General features: G+C 42.5%; 1 protein-coding gene across 3 annotated transcripts in view; it reads left to right on the forward strand.

Moving 5' to 3' along the window:
• The window catches only part of nbeaa (neurobeachin a), a 1,435,335-nt gene that overhangs the window by 585,570 nt on the left and 826,487 nt on the right, over positions 1–23,278 (forward strand). For 2 of the 3 annotated variants that reach the window (XM_072477016.1, XM_072477017.1), the window contains exons 3-5: positions 923–1,053; positions 5,501–5,608; positions 9,993–10,161. The exons of the other annotated variant lie outside the window; for it this stretch is intronic. In XM_072477016.1, the coding sequence (XP_072333117.1) occupies positions 923–1,053; positions 5,501–5,608; positions 9,993–10,161 (408 nt within the window). The remainder of the gene's footprint in view (positions 1–922; positions 1,054–5,500; positions 5,609–9,992; positions 10,162–23,278) is intronic. 3 annotated transcript variants of the gene reach the window in all.

Here is a 23,278-nt window from a genome sequence, read left to right on the forward strand (position 1 = left end):
AACCTTTTCTAAGGAGTACAAAAATAGAAGCACAGGAGAATTTACATCTTGGAAATGCTGGCCAAAAGAGTTATCCAGCCTGATATCGGCCAGTGTTGTATTGCTGAATGAATCCATTCACGTGTAATTAACTGTAATTGAAAATGCTTCTCCTGACATGTTAGGGGGATATATAATTCAATGTCAGTTTGTCGATCTTAGAATTATTTTTCTGTCCTTACTATTCAATACACGGGCACCTTGTTTGTTAGAAATTTTGCAAAAAAATCCTTAGAATATCCATTGCTTTGAATTTGAGATTTTAGGACTTTTCTGCTTGAAATTTTGAAGTTTTAATCACATGCATGCAAATGGCACAAAAAGCAATGTACTTTTCTTTAGTTTCATTTTGTATGTGTTAAAATGGTGATGTAAAGTTGTAAATTTCATAGAATAGAATCTCTATAGTGCAGAAAGAGACCATTCGGCCCATCGAGTCTGCGCCGGCCCTTAGAAAGAGCACCCTACTTAAACCCATGTTTCCACCCTGTCCCTGTAACCCCACCTAACCTTTAGGACACTAAGGGGCAATTTAGCCTGGCCAGTCCACCTAACCTGCACATATTTGGACTGTGGGAGGAAAAGGAGCACCCGGAGGAAACCCACGCAGACACTGGGAGAAAGTGCAAACTCCACACAGACAGTCACCTGAGGCTGGAATTGAACCCGGGTCCCTGGTAATGTGAGGCAGCAGCGCTAATCACTTTGCCACCTTGCCATGCTAAAATTTTCACCATCTACCATGGTGGGGTTCAAACCCAGGTCTCTGGACTATAACCTTGCGTCTCTGGATTACTAGACCAGTGAGAATACCACTACACCACCATCTACCCTTTGAAAAAAGTGATTGTATTAATAACTTTATCTGATTATGCTCTTGCAGTTTGTTGTGTTGCTGTGAGAAATTGCCTGGAATGTCGCCAGAGGCAAAGGGACAGGGTGACAAAGACTTCACTAGCAAGCAATAAGCCCCAAGATAATCTTCAGAGTATAACAGGATCCAACACATGCAAGGTAACACAGCATAAGATTGATATTGTATATTACATTTCTTATTTTTGTCTCAAAAAGCTAACTTCTAGTTTTTAATACTGAACCAAAAACTGTTATGAAAGTTAAACATAAATTCATAGTGGAGGTTGTGAGCTTGAACTATTGATGGGACCTTTGCACATGGGCAGACTGAGAGTGAGTTGCAGATGCCATAATCAGTATTCTTATGTTGTGGACCCAGTACCCTAATGCCAGAAGTAGATTGATGTGAAAACCTAGGTCAGGTGACTGGAAGTGGAGCACCATCGCAGCCAATCAAGGGACAGGGAGACATCCCAGAGGGAGAGAGGGGACGTGGAGAGGTCTCAAAAAAAGAGTCCATGAGGGGATAGGGACAGAAAGAGCTCCTAGTTGAGTTGCAAACCGAGGGGCAGAGAAACAGGCTCCAAACAGGAAAAGGGGTGTGGGAAGCAGATTTTCAGTGAAGAAGGCTTCTAACATTGATGACTCTATGCTCTGGGCCATTGGGACAAAGGTAGCCCTTTGAATCAATCGTGTTCTGCTTGGCCCGGCCGAAGATCTGAAGTTGTGCTGGTGAGCTGGTGCTTGGGTACATAGTCAGGAATCTAGGGGAACAGAATCTCAGGAGACAAGAGTGAAACCCTGCAAGGTGAGCCATTGTTGATATTGTCTGATTTTGGTAGATGAAGAGGGTTCAAGAGAAGCCCTGAAGATCCAAGAAGGTAGCCAAGGTTGGTGATTTTGTGCTGCAGGCCATTGGGGCAAAGGTGCCATTTGGAGCAGTAGTGTTCTGCTTGGCATGGCCGAAATGCTGAAGTTGTGCTTGTGAGTTGGTGTTTGAGGATCGTCTCATAAACCCAGGGGAACAGAATCTCGGGAGACAAGATTGAAACTGTGAGGTAGATCGTTAATTATACTATCCGAGTTGAACCAACGTGACATTTGGAGAGAAGCCTCAGGTTACATTTTCAAGGGTGAAGACTAGAATTCCTCTCGAGAGATCTGAGTTTTGATGAGATTGGTTGACTCAAAGTATTACTGATGTCTGAGTGTGTATTAAGAACTTCATGAATTTGTCTTGGTCTCATCTTCCATTTATTATGCAGAACAGTGGTTAGACCACAGTTTGCCTGTTAATTCACATGCATCTCATATTAGATATTCATAAATATAGTAAATTGTTTTATCTTTCTGGCCTTGTACAGTAGTTTATTTTGGTTTGTTCAAAATTCATGGAACCTTACAGCTTTATTCACTGAGCCATTGTCTTGAATCTCAAACTTTGTCTACCCTTAAACAAAATGATATTGGTCCCTAACTGGATCCAAAACCTAGTGGCGGGAGTCTGGTTTAGGATCTTAACAAGACTCAATTGTGGTTTGCAAATTGAACCATTTTATTACAGTGAATTTAAAAAAATTGTGAGACACCAGTGTGACGACTGGGAGATGTTAAGAAATTGGATCGGAAATGTAATGGGCAATTTAAGGGTTAACAGCCTGAGGGTAAAACTGCTAGCACTGAGTCAGAGGTATACGCCCACATCTGGCCTGAGTTATTTTGTCCCATTCAGACTAAATGAATGGGACATTAATGGGAATAAACAGGATACCCCTGTTCAGCCGGGGTGATTCACTCAAGATCCATTCTCTTCCAGGACACTCTTGTCTGGCCAGCCATTAGCCCATTACAAAATCTGATGGCCTCCTTTGTCCGTAAATTGGAGGTTAGTTACATATTCATAGCATGGCCCTATTCTTTTGTGTAAACGGGAGTGGGTAATCAAAAGTGCAGATAGTGATGATGAGTTCAAGTCTGCATTCGTCTGGACAGAACCATCTTTGAGGGGCTGGGCGGAGTTCAGAAAGATAAAAGAATCCTGTTTGAAAAGGTGGGGGCAGACGGAATTAGAGGATGATTAGGAGAGACCATTAAAAACTGCACAGAGACAGGCTTTCAGACAGGCTCTACCGGCATGAAGATGTTCAGTAATACAAGTATAATTTTTGCCTGGCTGTGTAAGTGGATTTGAGAGCTGTATGTTCATTGTACGTGCTGTTTAGTGGGAAATAGTGCATTAGGGTTATGAGATACATGTAAGTTGTTCTTGTTAGGTTTGAAGTTTAAAAGTTGAAATATTGTTTATCTTCTGTTATAATAAAGATTTGTGTGTAAAAAAAATAACCAAGCCCAAGAATGGAGACCATTCGCTGTTGATGTTTCAAGAGTAAAATTCTGTGATGATTGAGCTGACGGATATTTCGAAAAATCCTGTCTCTCGTGTTTGAATGAACGCAAAACATTTGCCTTATGGTTTAGGAGGGAATGTACCTTTGACGAATGTGATATAAAATAATTGTTTTAGAGATATTAGTTACTGTAATGTAGCGATAGGCCAGTCTCATTCTGGTGAGTTCACAGACAAAGGATTTCAGAACGCATGGCAAAGCAAGGAGGAGGTGTGCCCAGATAAGGAGGAGAAAAGGATGCTGGGTAATAGGAGGCCAGAGGAAGGGATGAGAAGTGAGCCAATCAGGATGTATGGCCAGGTCAGGAGGGGTATAGGATGACCTATGGGAATCGTGTATGTGAAACTTGATGCCATTTGAATGTATTTGCAGAAATCCCTTTGTCTCCTTCTTCATTCGTTTCCCGGGGTCTAGGAGACTAGCTGTGTCCTGTGCCTGTGTGAAATGAATCAGACTTGCAAGTCAAATAAAATAACTAATGCTGTACCTGCAAATCCATCTCGACTTTTTTTGAGGCCAGACTGACGGGTAAAGAAATTTTGATTTGTCACCTTTGGATAGGTGCAAGTGAAGTTCATAATTCTGATTAGCTTCAGCTGTTGTATAAAGTGAATATTTACATGCCCTTGAAGTTAAACACTCACCACTAGTCTTAGAATTCCCCCTACACCAAAACGGGCCAACATTCTAAATGGTGAACAGGGATTCTCACTCCCTGACTCCTGTGCAGGCTTAGGTGGATACTATTCAGGTCAAACTATGTTTTCAAGCTATCCCACGGTATAACCCATGCCTTCACAGAAGAATTTTACCTACTTACCACTTAGTAGCATAGATATCCTGGGTCCTGCGTTGCTAAGTAAGTAAAGTAGGCTTTGTAATAACCACTGTTTCAGGTTAAAACTTTTAAGTTATTTTATTATAATATTTTTTTCTTTTAAAAGATGCAATCACTGTCTTTACAGAAAAGTAAAAAGATCTTGCTTCTGAATTCTCCTGGTTGGTTGAAGAGACCTTCAGGCCCACCTTGACAATCACTCTTCTTTAGCTTTTGCTTTTCTTCAGATGTATTCTCTGTTCTGCTCGGTTGCTATGCTCTATCTTTCCCATGTACCGAGCTGTGAGAGCTGACTCTGCGCTGACTCTGCTTCCTCGTTAAATTCTGGTCTTCCTTAGATGTATTATCTGTTTTAGCTCGGCTGCTTTGCTCTGTCCCTTTCCCATGACCGAGCTATGAGAGCATGACCTCATCTCATAGATCTCTGATTACATTGTTTCCTTTTTGATGTTCAAAAATGCTTTGCTTTCAAAGTGGTGTGACTTTTGATTCCTGTCATTTCTATAGTTTTATTATTATCAAATTGTATCCCCAGCTCATAATTTTGACTTTGATTTGGGTCTAATTTGTGTTCCGTAGACACGTTGTCTCCAGCTTCCCATATTCACCTGGTGTCAGCAGAATTTCACCTCTAAACATTTGTCACCTAATTCAACTGAACCTCATCCATTCTTTTCCAGCTGCTTACTTAACATCAATGAAGGTGTGAAATATTGCTTTTAGCTTTATACTAAAGATTCAATTGGTGGTGAGTTAAAAAGACTTGCCTCACATTTAAACATTTGTCACCTAATTCAGCTGAAAACTTTATCCATTCTTTTCCATCTGCTTACCTAACTTCAAAAGGAGGTGCAAAACATTGCTTTTAGCTGTATACTAAAATTCACTCGATTGTGACTTGAAAGACCTGCTTGTTTTGTTTGCTAAGCCTGCTCGACTATCTGCTAAAAGCTATCTGCATTTCACAGCTCTCTCCTGCAGCTGCTGTTAACCCTTCGTGGGATTTTTCCCTACATTCTCCCATGTTTCTTAAATCAGGTACTGCCAGACGTCCATGTTTCAAATGACATATCTTTCCATATTTTCAATTACACCATGCAATTTTATATCATTACAAAGGAAATATATTTTTAGTGTGCATTCGTCAAATGCATAATCGGTTGTCTGTTTAGAATCGAAGGAATATTTTGTAAGAATGCATTCCTGTTGAGCATGATGTTGGAAATGCGGCTACAGAATTTGAACCCCAATTCAGCGAATGCCTGGAGCTCTCTTTTTTTGTGTACTTTATTAGTACAACTTCAGAAACGAGGTGATATTTTGAGTCAACTCTATTTTAATATGGTGTTTACTTTTTCAGACTGGTGTTCAAAATGTCGCTGGAAATCTTTCTCCAATTAAGGATCCTGACAGATTACTGCAAGATGTGGACATTAATCGTTTGAGAGCAGTTGTCTTTCGTGATGTGGTAATTATTTTATTTAAATTGCACTGTCATGGTCATTGGATTTGTAGTTAGGTTTTCTAATCTAGGCATTGCAAAACAGATGAAGTAGTTCTCACCTCAGTTCTGTAATTCGTGCAGTTTTATTTTGAAATTCTAGGATAATAACATATTAAAATCTGAAAAGAAAGGAGAATGAAATAACCTGCGATGTTTAACAACGTTATGTTTTGGCAAAATTTCACCTACACTCATAGAATCATAGAATTTACAGCGCAGAAGAAGGCCATTGGGCATTGGGCCCATCGAGTCTGCACTGGCCCTTGGAAAGAGCACCCTACTTAAGCCCACACCTTCATCCTATCCTTGTAACCCCACCTAACCTTTTTGACACCTAAGGGGCAATTTATCATGGCTAATCCACCTAACCTGCACATCTTTGGGGTGGGGGTGGGGGACGGGGGTCGGGGGGACGGACCGGAGTACACGGAGGAAACTCCACACAGTCACCGAGGCTGGAATTGAACCCGAGACCCTGGAGCTGTGAGGCAGCAGTGCTAACCACTGTGCCACCGTGCTTTTGTACAAAGATGGCAATGAGGGAAACAAAATCCTTCCAGCAGAATGGTGCACTTTCTAATCGTGAAAATACGTAATCCAGCTGAGCTACTAAAAATCTCTGGTCACTGAAGACAACAAATGTTTCAATAACAACTTAGTTATGACAATAACTAAGTTCAGTTACTGAAACATTTACTACACTAACTTAATATGTGTGATTTTTGTATCTGCACATTGGAGTGCTCGGGAATACTGTAATGTTCAGAATCTAACATATAAAATAATTCTCGATAGTGCTTTGGGGATTCTAATATATGATATTTGCTGTACATAATTTACGATAAACTCTTTTCCAATTTTGTTTTGCTTTCCAGCATTTCTGCTCAGTCTTTACTTTTGAGAAAACAAGCTTGCATTTTCTGCTTCTCAAGGACAGAGACCACCCCACCCCCGGTGCGACCGCTGGACTGACTCCTTAATAATTGAACAGTTTTTAAAATAAAATGTAATTAGAAAAAAAATGAGAATATAGTTATGAGAAGTTTGTATCCAGCATTCTCTTATGTTCACACAGACTTCCATTAGTTCCTCATCTCCAGGGTACTGATTTCAAAATGCTTGTCATTTAGAAAGTCCTCTCTGGCTTCATTCAATCTTCCTCCTGCTATCTGGTGAAGCTCTACATTCCAACATTCAAGATTTGATCTTCTGAATCTGGACAACTGTGCATGTCCATTCCACCTCATCATTAGCTGCAGGGCCTTCAAGATCCTGCTATTTGGAATTTTCTTTCAAAATCCTTCTGCCATGGTTCATCTTTCCTCACCTTCAAAAACCTCCTCATAACCTACCTCTTTTACTTTATTCATTAGAGGGAGGTGATGGCATAGTGATAATGCCACTGGACTAGTAGTCCAGAGGGCTAGGCTAATGGGTTCAAATCCCACCATGGATTTGAATTCAATTAATTACAATTTTGCTCTATCAAACAAAGTCCAATTAATTTCCTAACAGCACTGTGGGCTGTAGTGGTTCAAAAAGGCGGTTAACCTTCATCTTCTCAAGGGAAATGCGGGATGGGTAATAAACGCTAGCCTAGCCAGCAACACCCTGGTCTTGTGTGAATGAATAAATAATTTTTAAAATTCCCTCATGTTCTTCATTCTTCTATCAAAAAAATGGTCATTCTTTATCTATCTTCTTAATTTATTTTATTCTTGGTCAGATCATCCGTTTACCTCCATAACTCAATTGAGTCACCCAAGTTTATCTTGTTCTCATTATAGCTCCATTCTCTAATCCTAGACATCATCTTGATGAACTGGATTTTCTTGAAGGCCAGTATATCTTTCCTGAGATGAAGTTCCCAAAAGGGAATAATATTTTAAAAGAGGCACGATTAGCATTGTATGTAATTAGAATAATGTTTGTTTCTTTTCCGTTCTGCACCTTTTATGATGTAATCTGGCATCTCATTAGCCGAACCGAAAATCACAATACAGCTCGCAAATCAGCGTATACTTTTCCAAACACCCATATATTTTGTTTCCGACAATAAATCATTTTTTTTTAATGGATGTCAAATTCACTGACCTTGGTTTGTCACTTCTCCATTTTCTCAAAGCCAATCCTCTGGTACTATCTGATGAACTTTAAGAGGGTTAGAACTAATGTGTTCCCCCATTTTTTTCAACCATTTCTTTAAATGAGAGCTCAGATATTTGTTTGACTCCAACATTACAATTTTCCTGTTATGTCAGTTATGCGGATAGATTGAAGAGGTTGGGACTGTTTTTCTGGGATCGAAGAAAGCTGATAGGAGATTTGGTAGGGATATTCAAAATCATGAGGGGAGCTGCGCAGATAGGGAGACATTGTCCCCCCCTCGGAAGAAGATCAAGAACGAGAGAACACAGATTTATGGTGATTGGCAAAAGAAGTAATTGGATGCGAGAAAAAAATTACCTGGAATATACTGTCTGGATGTGTGGTGGCAGGAGGTTCAATTGAGCCATTCCAAGAGGGCATTAGATGATTAATTGTTTGGATTCAATGTCAGGGTATGGGGGAAAGGCAGGGGAATGGCCCTAAATAATGTTGTTCATTTGCAGAGCTGGTGCAGACACGATGGGCCAAATGGCCTCCTTCTTCACTGTGACAATTCTGTGATTCTGTTTATGTTCATCTTAATCAATTGAACTGTTTCACTAATTCTTCACCTTCCCACTACCTTAATGGCATACCATCCTCCTTTCCTCTGAAGATTAAAGTAGAATTTTAATTTAGCCATTCCAATATGTTCTCACCGTCTTATCGTCTACTATTGTCATGCATAAATCTGTTTTTAATTGGCGCTTACTCCTTTATCGCTCTCGTTTCTTAGATGCAATTATTGAATCCTTTGTTGTTAGCTTTAAAATTATTTGGAACTTTTTCCAGAGTATTTCTTTGTCCTTATTTTCTGCCTCCTGTTGTTGCTTTATGTAATCTAATTTTTTGTTTGTTTAATGCAACTAACAAAACTAGTAGACCATGATTACACTTTGCTGGAAGTACCTTTTGCCTTTCAGTAGTGTATACTTATTTTGTGGATGCATTATTGGTCTGCAGATTTTATTTTTGTTTGTTTCATTTCCAGTCCAAACTTTCCTCAAATTTCAAAAGTTAGATTTCTTGTAAATCCTATATTTTAGTTAGTTGCTCCCCAAGGCCGATGGTGAATTCAAACATAAAAAGGTCGCTATTTCCAAGATGCTTTCTTATTGTTAAATAACTAAATTATCAAATAACGGATCTGTTACGCAACTAGAGCAATTCTCACCAGTCCCTTTGTAGGTTTGAAGATAGGTTTCTTTGTGAAGCTCTCCTGAGTGCATTCATTAAATCTATCCCTTATATTATTATTCTGCTATTTCTTTGCCAATGCTGATACAGGTTAAAATCTCATTATTAATAGATGTTTGACTTTCCTGGCTTTCCTAATCTGCATAATCATGTTAAGTCACAACAATAAGGACACCATCGAAGTGCTCCCAGCAGCACTTCAGCCTTTGTTATTGCTTAACAATATCTGAAGTGATACCATCTGCTGCCATGAAGATCTCTTCTTTCAACAACCAAGCTGGTGTATAATTTGGAATATTACAATGTTAATACTATCACCTACCTCCTCTTCTTTCTTCAATTTTGATTTTTTTTTTTTAAATTCTATCTCCTGATGTAATTTAATTACCAATCTCACTCATGTGCTTGCTGGGTTGTGATATTTATCATTATGTTATGGATTTATGCTTTCAATTCTTCTCTTATTGCTATACTCCCAGCATTGGTCTGTGAACACATTTATTGTATATCACCTCCCCTTCTCTATTCACTGATATATTCTATTCTGTTTCTTCTCTTGCCTTTCATTTACCATCCATGTTTAACTTCAGTAAAACTACCGTACTTGATCCCAAGCTTCTTATTTTAAGATTGTGATTTGCACTACCTCTCTGCCTTGCTACTTTAAATCCACGGTGGTAGCACAATGGTTCGCACTGTTGCTTCACAGCACCAGGGCCCAGGTTTGATTCCCAGCTTGGGGCACTGTCTGTGCGAAGTCTGCACGTTCTTTCTGTGTCTGCATGGGTTTCCTCCCACAAGTCCCAAAAGACGTGCTGTTAGGTAATTTGGACACTGAATTCTCCCTTCGTGTACCCGAACAGGCGCCGGAATGTGGCGACTCGGGGCTTTTCACAGTAACTTTATTGCAGTGTTCATGTAAGCCTATTTGTGACAATAAAAATTATTATTATTATAAATCCACTGTCATTTGAGTTGACTCGTTGACAATTTTTCTTAATAGGATGACAGTAAACAGGCTCAGTTTTTGGCTTTGGCTGTTGTATACTTTATCTCTGTACTCATGGTATCAAAATACCGAGACATACTGGAACCACAACGTGAAATTGCAAGATCTGGAAGCCAGATAAGTCGGAATATTCGGCAGGAAATAAACTCACCAACGAGTACAGGTTAGTGTTTTTAACTTCCTGTTTTTTGTTGTTTTACTGTTCCAAGGTGATGTATTTGACCAGTAGGTCACAGATAAAATGGGTTTATTGAATCTTGTAATACTGTACAATTGTGATTAATTATTATAAAATATGCTGTGCAAAATTTACCATTTGCACTACATATGCAATTGTCTGTTTAGCTTGCACTATTTCCTGGAGAGTCATGGAGAACATCCTCCAAGGGCTATCTAGAGTGGCCGTCTATTTGGATGGCGTCCTGGTCACCAGAACCACCGAAAAGGAGCACCTAAGCAACTTGGAGGAAGTCCTCCCACGGTTTTCTGTGACAGGCGTCTGCCTTAAGAAAAGAAATTGTGTTTTCTATGCCAAAGAGGTCACGTACTTAAGGCATCATTTCAACCGAGGCGGCCTGCAACCATTAGGGGAGAAGGTGCGAGCAATCAAAAAAGCCCCCCCCCCCCACTACCGCACCAGAGAATGTGACCGAATTTCAATCGTTCTTAGAATTCATGAATTGCTACGGGAACATTTCCCTCACCTGGTGACCGTCCTAGCACCACTCCAAGCAGTAATCAAGACGCATCAAGAATGAGCATGGAGAGCGCTGCAAGAAGACGACTTTGCCAGGGTGAAATGACGGTTGTTGTCACCAGGGTTGTTGATCCATTACGACCCCTCAAATCCCCTTTTGGTCACTTGTGATGCACCTCCGTACGGAATTGGGGCGGTGTTATCCCACCGCATGGGCGATGGACAGGAGAGACCAATAGCCTATGCATCGTAGACTTTGGCCTCGGCGGAGTGCAATTACGCCTGTCTTTGCGGTGAAGAAATGTCACCAGTATATGTAGGGCCTTTGGTTCACCATCATAACAAATCACAAGCTATTGTTCGGATTGTTTAAAGAGGACAAGGACTTTCTACCAAACGCAACTGTCCGAATACAGCGATGGGCCCTATTGCTAGTGGCGTCCGCCGAGACATGTTTGAGAATTGCCTTGGCACGCAGATCGCAAATGTGGACATTCTGAGCCAGCTACCATTGCCGACACGCACCCCCCACCCTCCCCCATCTCTACCAAGTACTGACAACGCCGTACCGATCTTATATTTTATGGCTACATTGCCGGCCACTGCCGCACAAATGCTGCGTGGGTTTCCTCCGGGTGCTCCGGTTTCCTCCCACAGTCCAAAGATGTGCGGGTTAGGTGGATTGGCCATGCTAAATTGGCCATAGTGTCCAAAATTGCTGGGTGGGGTTACTGGGTTATGGGGATAGGGTGGAGGTGTGGACCTTGGGTGGGGTGCTCTTTCCAAGAGCCGGTGCAGACTCGATGGGCCGAATGGCCTGCTTCTGCACTGTAAATTCTATAAATACGTGATTGGACACGGAAGGATTCAGTATTAGCAAAGTTATGCCATGTCAGCTTACACAGAGATCAGCAAGGGAAACTGCCTAAGATGTTGCGGGGCTTTTGAGACCAAGCAGCAAGAGCTCAACATGGAGGTGAGCATGGTTAGGTGGATTGGCCATGATAAATTGCCCTTAGTGATCAAAATTGCCCTTAGTGTTGGGTGGGGTTACTGGGTTATGGGGATAGGGTGGAGGTGTTGACCTTGGGTAGGGTGCTCTTTCTACAAGCCGGTGCAGACTCGATGGGCCGAATGGCCTCCTACTGCGCTGTAAATTCTATGTGTGTAAGGAGCTCCTATGGGGAGCTCGCATTGTGATTCCAAGTCAGGGCAGACAGGCCATACTTCAAGATCTACACGATGGACACCCAGGGGTGTCGAAGATGAAAATTCTAGCCAAGAGCTACGTATGGTGACCAAGCCTGGATGGCAAAATCAAGTGATTGGCCCAGCAATGCATCATTTGTCAGGAACAATAGAAGCTCCTGCCAGCCGCTCCACTCTACCCATGGGAATGGACAGGTTGGTCTTGGATGCGTCTACATGGAGAATTTGCCGGCATCTCAGGATGATCCCGGCTGGGGGTGTTGCTTAGTTGCTGTATTTCCTAACTGTGAATAGGAAATAAGTTACTTTTGACCCACGTTTTTGGGACCCCCTAATTGACTACGATACATGTAAAAAGCCTAGCAAGCGAATATACACTATTGGATTTAATAATGTGGAATGATGCTGGGAGCGAAGTATGGGCTGTTGCAGGGGGAAATATTTAGATACATGCAGGTTCGAGACTTTGCCAGAAAGGAGATACAGAGCTTCCCAGGAGAGCCGGCTTCCACATTGCTGGAGGAGGTGCTGACGTCAGGGGGACTGGAGAAAGGCGCAACTAGAAGGGATCAAGGCAAGGTTGGAGGAAGAGTTGGGATAGGGTATGGAGGAGGGGTTCTGATGTGAGGTGCTCCGAGGGTGAACGCCTCCACTCGTGTGCGAGGTTGGGGCTGACACAGCTGAAGGTGGTGTATAGAGCGCACCTTACAAGGGCGAGAATGAGCTGGCTCTTTGAGGGGGTAGAAGATGTGTGTGAACGTTGCGGAGGAGGCCCGGCAAACCACGTTCATATGTTTTGGTCCTGTCCAAAGCTGGAGGATTACTGGAAGGAGGTGTTTAGGGTAATCTCTAAAGTGGTGCACGTGAAACTGGACCGGGGCCCTCGGGAGGTCACATTCGGGGTGTCGGACCAGCCGTTGTTGTAAACGGGCGCGGAGGAAGATGTTGTAGCCTTTGCCTCGTTGATTGCCCGAAGGCGGATCCTGTTAGGGTGGAGATCAACCTCTCCACCCTGTGCCCTGGCATGGCGGGGGGACCTGCTGGAATTCTTAACGCTTGAAAAGGTCAAATTTGAACAGAGGGGAAGGATGGAGGGGTTCTACAATTCACGGGCGTTATTCATTATGCACTTTTGAGAATTGGATCATAGCGAACATTAGTTTGGGGTGGGGGGGGTTGGGAGGGTTGGAGGGAGGGGGACTGTGTGTGTTAATGATGACTATGGGTGATTCCTGATTCCTTTTTGTCATTTGTTTATGTTAACATGCAATTTGGTAGGAGGGTGGGATCGTTGTTATTGATATGGGGATTGACATTACATTCGTTACTGATTATTGTTTATTGTTGGGTGTAAATTTGGGAGAAAATGTGAAAAAGGAGGAGAATTAAAAAATATATTTTTTAAAAATCATGTGGAATGATGAGAGAAGTAAAAGTAAGGGAACATCTGGGCAAAGTGGCCTATGTATTATGATGAAAGTTAAATTATAGATTGGAGAGAATTTGATTTTGAGGAGCTAAGAATGAAACTTGGATAAATAAAATTGGCAACCTTATTGGCAAATTATGTAGAATAAGAATGGGAAATATTCAACAGGGTGCACAGAAAATATATCCCATTGAAAGGAAAGAACAAATTAAACTCCACTGGGACTCCACAGATGAATAAAGACATAAGGGAACAATTGAAGATTAGAAAGGAGGCATATGATAAGAACATATAGAACATACAGTGTAGAAAGAGGCCATTCGGCCCATCGAGTGCACCGACCCACTTAAGCCCTCACTTCCACCCTATCCCCGTAACCCAATAACCCCATCTAACCTTTTTGGTCACTAAGGGCAATTTATCATGGCCAATCCACCTAACCTGCACATCTTTGGACTGTGGGAGGAACCCGGAGCGCCCGGAGAAAACCCACGCAGATACGGGGAGAACATGCAGACTCCGCACAGACAATGACCCAGCGGGGAATCGAACCTGGGACCCTGGCGCTGTGCTACCGTACTGCCCCAAACCACAGAGGAATGCATGATAAGATAAAATATGAGGCTATCAGGAGAGGTCAAAAAGATTATTAGGAAATCCAAAGGAGCTAGGAAACAAGGAACATCTAAGTATTTCATAGACACATCAATAAAAAAAGGAAGGCTGGAATGGGAATAAGACCATTAAGAAATGGACAGGATAAAACCACAGATAACCAAAGAGTGATGGTAGAAATATTAAATCATTGTTACGACACCATAAGCTACTGCACAGTCAATTCCAGCCTCACTTGACCCAGAGTTGCAACACAGTTGAAATTAACTCTTAATTTTAAAAATACCTGAGGTCTTTGGTCTTTGGCTGCCCAATAACTACAGTACCCAGGTTTGTAAATTTAAACACAATAAATTTTTATTAATAACAACTATAAATAGGGAGAAAAAATGTCCACTCACCCCAACCTCTACATATATGCACAAGACAGACAAACATAGAGGGGAAAGACGGGTGTAAAATGTAATCCTAAAAGTAAAAGGATAAAAGTCTCTATTTCAGATGGACGACTTCCAGTTAGATTTTTTCAGTCAAGCCCTACATTTGAGTTTCTTTGCTTTCAGTCTGTAATGGTTTTCACTGTCGACTCATCATCGTCTTGAGACTTCTCTGCAGATTCGAACAGTAGACAGGAAACACTTGAAAGAGAGAGAACAACCCACAACCTCTCTCAGCGTCCGGGAACTATCTGCTGGGTCCTCTGAAAAATCTCCACCTGACAGAACTGAATCGCTCTCTGTTACCGGGCAGAATACAGTCCCCGTCCAATTCATTGGCCACAAGCTAACCAACCAAACCGAATATCTCCAATCTCTTGGGTGCCATAAAGTCTGAGTTCTCCTGTTCAAAATCTAAACCTTCAGAGCACAGTGTACTATTTTGCAACTTTTAAGTTCCTCACTTCCCATTACACGACTTAAAGGTATGTCTCCATTAAAGATCCATGGACCACAAACGATAACCACAAAGTAAAATAAATAGGAAATAAGGGAATCAACAGAAAGTGCCGTTGCATAATTATTTCGCTTTGGTATTTACTAAGGAGAGAGAACAGGTCGACTTGGCATTGAGCACTGAATTGAGTAATGAGATGAGTGATTTAAGTGAAATAAAAAGTGGGATGTATTGAATAAACTAATCAAACTCAAAGAGAATAAATTCCTGCATAGCTGGCTTGTATCCAAGCATTTTATAAGAATCTAGGGACAAGATAGCTGAGGCTTTACTGCATGGGTTTAATAATTCAGTAGAAGAAGGTGTAGTGCCAGAACACTGGAGGATAGCTAATATAATTCTTAAACTTAGGAAGTGGGACAGAACATACCCATGGAATTATAGACTAGTCAGTTTAACGTCAGTGATAGGAATAATAATGGAATCACTGATTAATGGAGAGAATAGAAGAACATCCAGAAATGAAAAATATGATAATTAACGTTTGCTCAGATTTAAAAACAGAAAATATTTTTGCTGAACCTTATTTAATTTTTGGAGTAACAGAGAAAGTAGACAATGGTAATGCAGTAGATGTAATTTATCTGGATTTTCAAGAGGCCTTCAATAAGGTTCCCCATGATAGACTAAAAAAGTTGTGAGGGGTTAAGTGGCAGAATGTTTGCTAGCTGGCTTCAAGACAGAAAGCGGAATGTGGGTGTAAAGAGTATATATTCAGCTTTGATGGAAGGTGGAAAATAGTATAGCCGCAGGTTTGTTAAGTAATGGGTTAAGAGACATTGCAATTAGTTGTCTCATTTATGTTAAGTATCCATTAATTGACACTGATATGTAAAGGGGCTTCAGGTGGCCTCTGTCAGGTGATGGATGGTTAGAGTTTTGTGCAAAGGCTGTTGGAATGAAATAAATGTGTGTTTGTGAAAAAGGGACAGAACTTTAGACTCTTCATATCACAGCAACTAAAACGTCTAACAATTGGTAGCAGAGGATGGTTGCTGTGTAAATGGAAAGGGTTGAAAGATACAACTTTTCCAGATCAAACCAAGGAGTGAGTGAGAAAAAAAAAAAGGGATATATGGCTGAACCGAGGATAAAGATGGCTGGATATGACTATCCTCCCTTATTTTCTGAAAGGGAATCGTACGACCAATGGAGAAGTGCAGTAGTTATGTGGACTAAGGTAACTGCTTTGGGAAAGAGAAAACAAGGTATGGCATTGGCTCTTTCTCTACCATATGGCAGTAAAATCCGAAACAAAGTGCTTTCTGAGCTGGAATTGGAAGAGTTAGACTCAGAAGAAGGTCTGGAGACTTTATTGCATTATATGAATAAGATTTTCAGAAAGATGACTTGTTAAGTGCGTATGAAGCATGGCCGTATTTTGATAAGTTCCGGAAAATGGAGGATATCTCCATGGAAGACTATATAATTGAATTTGGCAGACTATATAAAAGGCTGCAGAAACACAATCCTGAATTTCCACAGTCTGTGTTGGCCTTTAAATTACTTGACTGTGCTAGAGTGAGCAACATGGATAGGCTCCTGGTTTTGACAGGAGTTCAGTTTACTGATAAGGATACCTTATTCGAACAGATGACAAAAGCTTTACAAAAGTTTCTGGGGAAACATTCGATTCCGATGGCTCTGATGACCCAAATAGGTCAGCCTGCAATAAGGCAGAATATGGGAGATACACTACTAACAGGATGGCGAAATCGTATGGCTACGAACAAGGCTCAAGACGAGAAGGAGACCAGGACAAGGAAATTATGAAGACAGAAACCCAGTTAGAACCTACAATAGGAAGATGAACCCCAGAAATGCACGGGGCATGATAAATCGATGTTTTCGATGTGACTCTCAATACCATTATGCTTTCAACTGTCCAACTTGTTATGATAGAGTGAAGCGACACATAACACGGAAGAGTCAGAAGAGGAAAAAGATAGTGACCAGAAAGAAAGCATTGTCCTATTGACAAGCAGTTTTACGCCGGTAATGAGGGTGTTGGTTGCCGAATCCTTCAAATGTGCTGTATTGGACAGTGGCTGCACATCTACTGTGTGTGAAATTGACTGGTTAAAATGTTACCTGGACTCTTTGAATGCTAAAAATCGTAACAAGGTTAAGGAATTTGAAAGTTCCACAAGTTTCAGGTTTGGGGATGATAATAGAACATAGAACATTACAGCGCAGTACAGGCCCTTCGGCCCTCGATGCTGAGCCGAACTGTGAAACCACTCTAAGGCCCATCTACACTATTCCCTTATCGTCCATATGTCTATCCAATGACCATTTGAATGCCCTTAGTGTTGGCGAGTCCACTACTGTTGCAGGCAGGGCATTCCATGCCCTTACTACTCTCTGAGTAAAGAACCTACCTCTGACATCTGTCCTATATCTATCTCCCCTCAATTTAAAGCTATGTCCCCTCATGCTAGTCTTCACCATCTGAGGAAAAAGGCTCTCACTGTCCACCCTATCCAATCTTCTGATCATCTTGTATGCCTCAATTAAGTCACCTCTTAACCTTCTTCTCTCTAAGGAAAACAGCCTCAAGTCCCTCAGCCTTTCCTCATAAGATCTTCCCTCCATACCAGGCAACATTCTGGTAAATCTCCTCTGCACCCTTTCCAATGCTTCCACATCCTTCCCATAATGCGGCGACCAGAATTGCACGCAATACTCCAAATGCGGCCGCACCAGAGTTTTGTACAGCTGCAACATGACCTCATGGCTCCGAAACTCAATCCCTCTACCAATAAAAGCTAACACACCGTACGCCTTCTTAACAACCCTCTCAACCTGGGTGGCACCTTTCAGGGATCTGTGTACATGGACACCGAGATCTCTCTGCTCATCCACACTACCAAGAATCTGACCATTAGCCCATTAAACTCCATTTGCCACCCCTCAGCCCAGCGCTGCAGCTTATCTATGTCCCTCTGTAACTTGTAACATCCTTCCGCACTGTCCACAACTCCACCGACTTTAGTGTCATCTGCAAATTTACCCACCCATCCTTCTACACCCTCCTCCAGGTCATTTATAGAAATGACAAAGAGCAGTGGCCCCAAAACAGATCCTTGTGGTACACCACTAGTAACTGGACTCCAGTCTGAACATTTCCCATCAACCACCACCCTTTGTCTTCTTCCAGCTAGCCAATTTCTGATCCAAACTGCTAAATCACCCTGAATCCCATGCCTCCGTATTTTCTGCAGTAGCCTACCGCGGGGAACCTTATCAAACGCTTTACTGAAATCCATATACACCACATCAACTGCTTTACCCTCATCCACCTGTTTGGTCACCTTCTCAAAGAACTCAATAAGCTTTGTGAGGCACGACCTACCCTTCACAAAACCGTGTTGACTATCTCGAATCAAATTATTCCTTTCCAGATGATTATACATCCTATCTCTTATAAACCTTTCCAAGATTTTGCCCACAACAGAAGTAAGGCTCACTGGTCTATTGTTACCAGGGTTGTCTCTACTCCCCTTCTTGAACAAGGGGGCAACATTTGCTATCCTCCAGTCTTCTGGCACTATTCCTGTAGACAAAGATAACTTTAAGATCAAAGCCAAAGGCTCAGCAATCTCCTCCCTAGCTTCCCAGAGAATCCTAGGCTAAATCCCATCCGGCCCAGGGGACTTAACTATTTTCACACTTTCCAGAATTGCTAACACCTCCTCCTTATGAACCTCAAGCCCTTCTAGTCTAGTAGCCTGAATCTCAGTATTCTCCTCGACAACATTGTCTTTTTCCTGTGTGAATACTGACGAAAAATATTCATTTAGCACCACTCCCATCTCCTCGGACTCCAAGCACAACTTCCCACTACTGTCCTTGACTGGCCCTACTCTCACCCTAGTCATTCGTTTATTCCTGATATATCTACAGAAAGCTTTAGGGTTATCCTTGATCCTACCTGCCAAAGACTTCTCATGTCCCCTCCTGGCTCTTCTTAGCTCTCTCTTTAGGGCCTTCCTAGCTAACTTGTAACTCTCGAACGCCCTAACTGAACCTTCATGTCTCATCTTTACATAAGCCTCCTTCTTCCTCTTGACAAGTGTTCCGACTGCTTTAGTAAACCATGGTTCCCTTGCTCGACCACTTCCTCCCTGCCTGTCAGGTACATACTTATCAAGGACACGCAGTAGCTGTTCCTTGAACAAGCTCTACATTTCCATTGTACCCATCCCCTGCAATTTTCCTCTCCATCCGATGCATCCTAAGTCTTGCCTCATCGCATCATAATTTCCTCTCCCCCAGATATAACTCTTGCCCTGCGGTATATACCTATCCCTTTCCATCACTAAAGTAAACTTAATCGAATTGTGATCACTATCACCAAAGTGCTCACCTACCTCCAAATCTAACACCTGTCCTGGTTCATTACCCAGTACCAAATCCAATATTGCCTCGCCTCTCGTTGGCCTATCTACATACTGTGTCAGGAAACCCTCCTGCACACATTGGACAAAAACAGACCCATCTAAAGTACTCGAACTATAGCATTTCCAGTCAATATTTGGAAAGTTAAAGTCCCCCATAACAACTACCCTGTTGCTTTCACTCCTATCCAGAATCATCTTTGCAATCCTTTCCTCTACATCCCTGGAACTTTTCGGAGGCCTATAGAAAACCCCTAACAGGGTGACCTCTTCTTTCCTGTTCCTAACCTCAGCCCATACTACCTCTGTAGACGAGTCCTCATCAAACGTCCTTTCTGCCACTGTAATACTGTCCTTGACTAACAATGCCTCCCCTCCCCCTCTTTTACCACCTTCCCTGAAATATCTAAACCCCGGCACCTGCAACAACCATTCCTGTCCCTGCTCTATCCATGTCTCCGAAATGGCCACAACATTGAAGTCCCAGGTACCAACCAATGCCGCAAGTTCACCCACCTTATTCCGGATGCTCCTGGCATTGAAGAAGACACACTTTAAACCACCTTCCTGCCTGCCGGTACACTCCTGCAACTTTGAAACCTTACTCATGACCTCACGATCCTCAACCTCCTGTATACTGGAGCTACAATTCAGGTTCCCAAGCCCCTGCTGAACTAGTTCAAACCCTCCCGAAGAGCTTTCGCAAATTTCCCCCCCCCCAGGATATTGGTACCCCTCTGGTCCAGGTGTAGACCATCCCGTTTGTAGATGTCCCACCGACCCCAGAATGAGTCCCAATTATCCAGAAATCTGAAACCCTCCCTCCTGCACCATCCCTGTAGCCACGTGTTCAACTCCTCTCTCTCCCTATTCCCTATCTCGCTATCACGTGGCACGGGTAACAACCCAGAGATAATAACTCTGTTTGTCCTAGATCTAAGTTTCCACCCTAGCTCCCTGAATTCCTGCCTTACATCCCTATCCCTTTTCCTACCTATGTCGTTGGTACCTATGTGGACCACGACTAGGGGCTGCTCCCCCTCCCCCTTAAGGATCCCGGAAACACGATCCGAGACATCGCGCACCCTTGCACCTGGGAGGCAATACACCAACCGCGAGTCTCTCTCGTTCCCACAGGATCTCCTATCTATCCCCCTAACTATGGATTCTCCAATGACTAATGCTCTACTCCTCTCCCCCCTTCCCTTCTGAGCAACAGGGACAGACTCTGTGCCAGAGATCTGTCCCCCATGGCTTACCCCTGGTAAGTCCCCCCCCCCCCCCGCCCCAACAGTATCCAAAGCGGTATACTTGTTACTAAGGGGAACGACCACAGGGTATCCCTGTACTGACTGCTTCCTCCCAGCCCCTCCCTCTGTCACCCATCTATCTTTATTCTTCGGAGTAACTACATCCCTGAAGCTTCTATCTATGACCACCTCTGCCTCCCGAATGATCCGAAATTCATCCAGCTCCAGCTCCATTTCCCTAACGCGGTTTCTGAGGAGCTGGAGATGGGTGCACTTCCCACAGATGAAATCAGCAGGGACACTGACGGCGTCCCTCACCTCAAACATTCTGCAGGAGGAACATTGCACTACCTTCCCTGCCATCCCCTCTAGTTAGAAAAAGAAAAAGAAAGAAAGAGCTTACCTGTTATTCACTCCCCTTCTCAGCAAGCACTCAGCAACCTCTGCGCCCCGTACGATAACACCGAAGGGAAAATAAAAGAAAAACTACTTGCCAGTCCCTTACCTGCAGGCTGTGACGTCACGGTTCAACGTCTTTCGACTTCTACCTGCCCTCGAGCCTTCCTCTTGATCTTAACAGCGGTTGGTTTCTTTTTGGTTAGAGGAGGGGGTAGGGAGGGAAACACTGAAGAAGTGTTTTGGGTTTAAGTGTCCCTTGACAACAGCTCCTCCACAAACCACCTTCAAGTTAGGGTCAGCACACGGACGTATGCAAATTTCCCCCGCAACAGCCAATAATACTCTGAAGTCGCTGAAAAGAGTGGTGATCCCTTGCAATATTGCCGGAGTGAATCATTTCATTAGCACGGATGTTGTATCAAGTGAGATACCTTTGCTTCTGAGCAGACCGTCGATGAAGAAAGCACACATGAAACTGGATATGGAACAGGATAAGGCAACAGTTTTTGGAAAGACGGTGGACTTACAATTTACACAGTCGGGACACTATTGTGTTCCATTACTGACAAATAATATTTCAAGTAGAGTGGTTAAGGATGTGCTAATGGCAGTTGAAAATGGGACTTTAGCTGATAAAAAGCTTGTGGTATTAAAACTGCATAGGCAATTTGCACATCCGTCTCCTCGGAGGCTGAAAAATTTATTAAAGGATGCAAGGGTAAGGGATGACGATGATACTAAATTGATAGAACAGGTCAGTGACCGCTGTGAAGTTTGTAGGAAGTACAGAAGGACACCAACACGACCGATAGTAACCCTACCTTTGGCCAGGGATTTTAACGACATTATGGCCATGGACCTTAAGATCTGGGATAAAGCAAATAATATATTTATTTTGCATTTTGTAGATTTAGCAACCAGATTTAGTCAATCAACGATTGTACGAAGTAAAGAAAAGAGAGTAATTCTGGATCAAATCGTGGAAGAATGGATAGGGACATGAATGGGTCCACCGGCAAAATTCCTTACGGACAATGGGGGGGGGGGATTTGCTAATGATGAGTTTAGGGATATGTGTGAAATATCAGAGTCATGAATACGGCTGCAGAAAGCCCATTTAGTAATGGTGTCTGTAAAAGAAATCATGCTGTCATCGATGACATGCTTTGGAAAATTTTGACAGATCGACCAAATTGCAGGCGAAATTCAGCTTTAGCATGGGCAGTACATGCAAAGAATTCATTGCAGGTGGTTGGGGCTATAGTCCTTATCAATTAGTGTTTGGTAGAAATCCTAAAATTCTGTCCATTTTGGATGACCAGCCTCCAGCTTGGGAGGGGACTACAATCAGCTCTGGTTTTGCTGAAAATTTTAATGCATTACATAGCAGTAGAAAAGCTTTTTTGGAAGCAGAAGTCTCTGAAAGAATTCGCAGAGCTTTAAGACATAACGTACGGCCATCAGATGCCGTTTTTCAGCAAGGAGACATGGTGTACTATGAGAGAGACAATTCTAATGAATGGAAAGGCCCAGGGAAGATCATAGGCATAGATGGCAAAACAATTATTTTGCAACATGGTAATCAAACTGTTAGGGTACATTCATCAAGGATAATGGGTACAGATTACAAATTTTCAAATTTAGACAGAGCAGACAGACTTGACGAGGAACCACAGTCATCTGGTACGCATGTGTTACAGAACTATGAGGACCAATTAACTGATATAGACAGGGTTTCTGTGGAGGAACACAACACTTCTGATGAATTAGAGCAGGCCATTTTTCCGAAAGGGCAACTGCCAAAAGTTGGTACAAAAGTGACATACTTGCCTGAAGGGTCTAGTCAATGGAAGGATGCAACTGTTATTAGTAGAGCAGGGAAGGCCACTGGAAAGTATAAACATTGGTTGAATGTACAGCATTCAGGGGAAGGAGTCAAGACAATGGATTGGGAAAACGAAGTTCAAAAATGGAGGGCACAGAAACGCAGTGCCAGTTCAGATAGTACATTGGATAGTGAAAAGGTCCGCAGGAAAAGGTCGAGAACTATTGAAAGGACATCCCACAGCAGAAGGGAAAGATCAAGCAGTAGCAGTACAGAAGGAGATACCAGGCGGGAGAGGGGACGTAGTTTGTCAAGATCTCGGAACCTGAGTAAAACTTAGAATACTAATAGGAGTAGAAGCCCACATGCAATTGAGATTTTGGTGGCTTCAAATAAATTAGATGAAAACGTTATTAAAGAAGCTAAACAGCAGGAATTGCATAGTTGGAGTGAATTTGGGGTATACACGAAAGTACCGGATAGGGGACAAAGAGCTCTATCC

Source organism: Scyliorhinus torazame, chromosome 15 (genome assembly GCF_047496885.1).
Source record: "Scyliorhinus torazame isolate Kashiwa2021f chromosome 15, sScyTor2.1, whole genome shotgun sequence".
Taxonomy (NCBI): domain Eukaryota; kingdom Metazoa; phylum Chordata; class Chondrichthyes; order Carcharhiniformes; family Scyliorhinidae; genus Scyliorhinus; species Scyliorhinus torazame.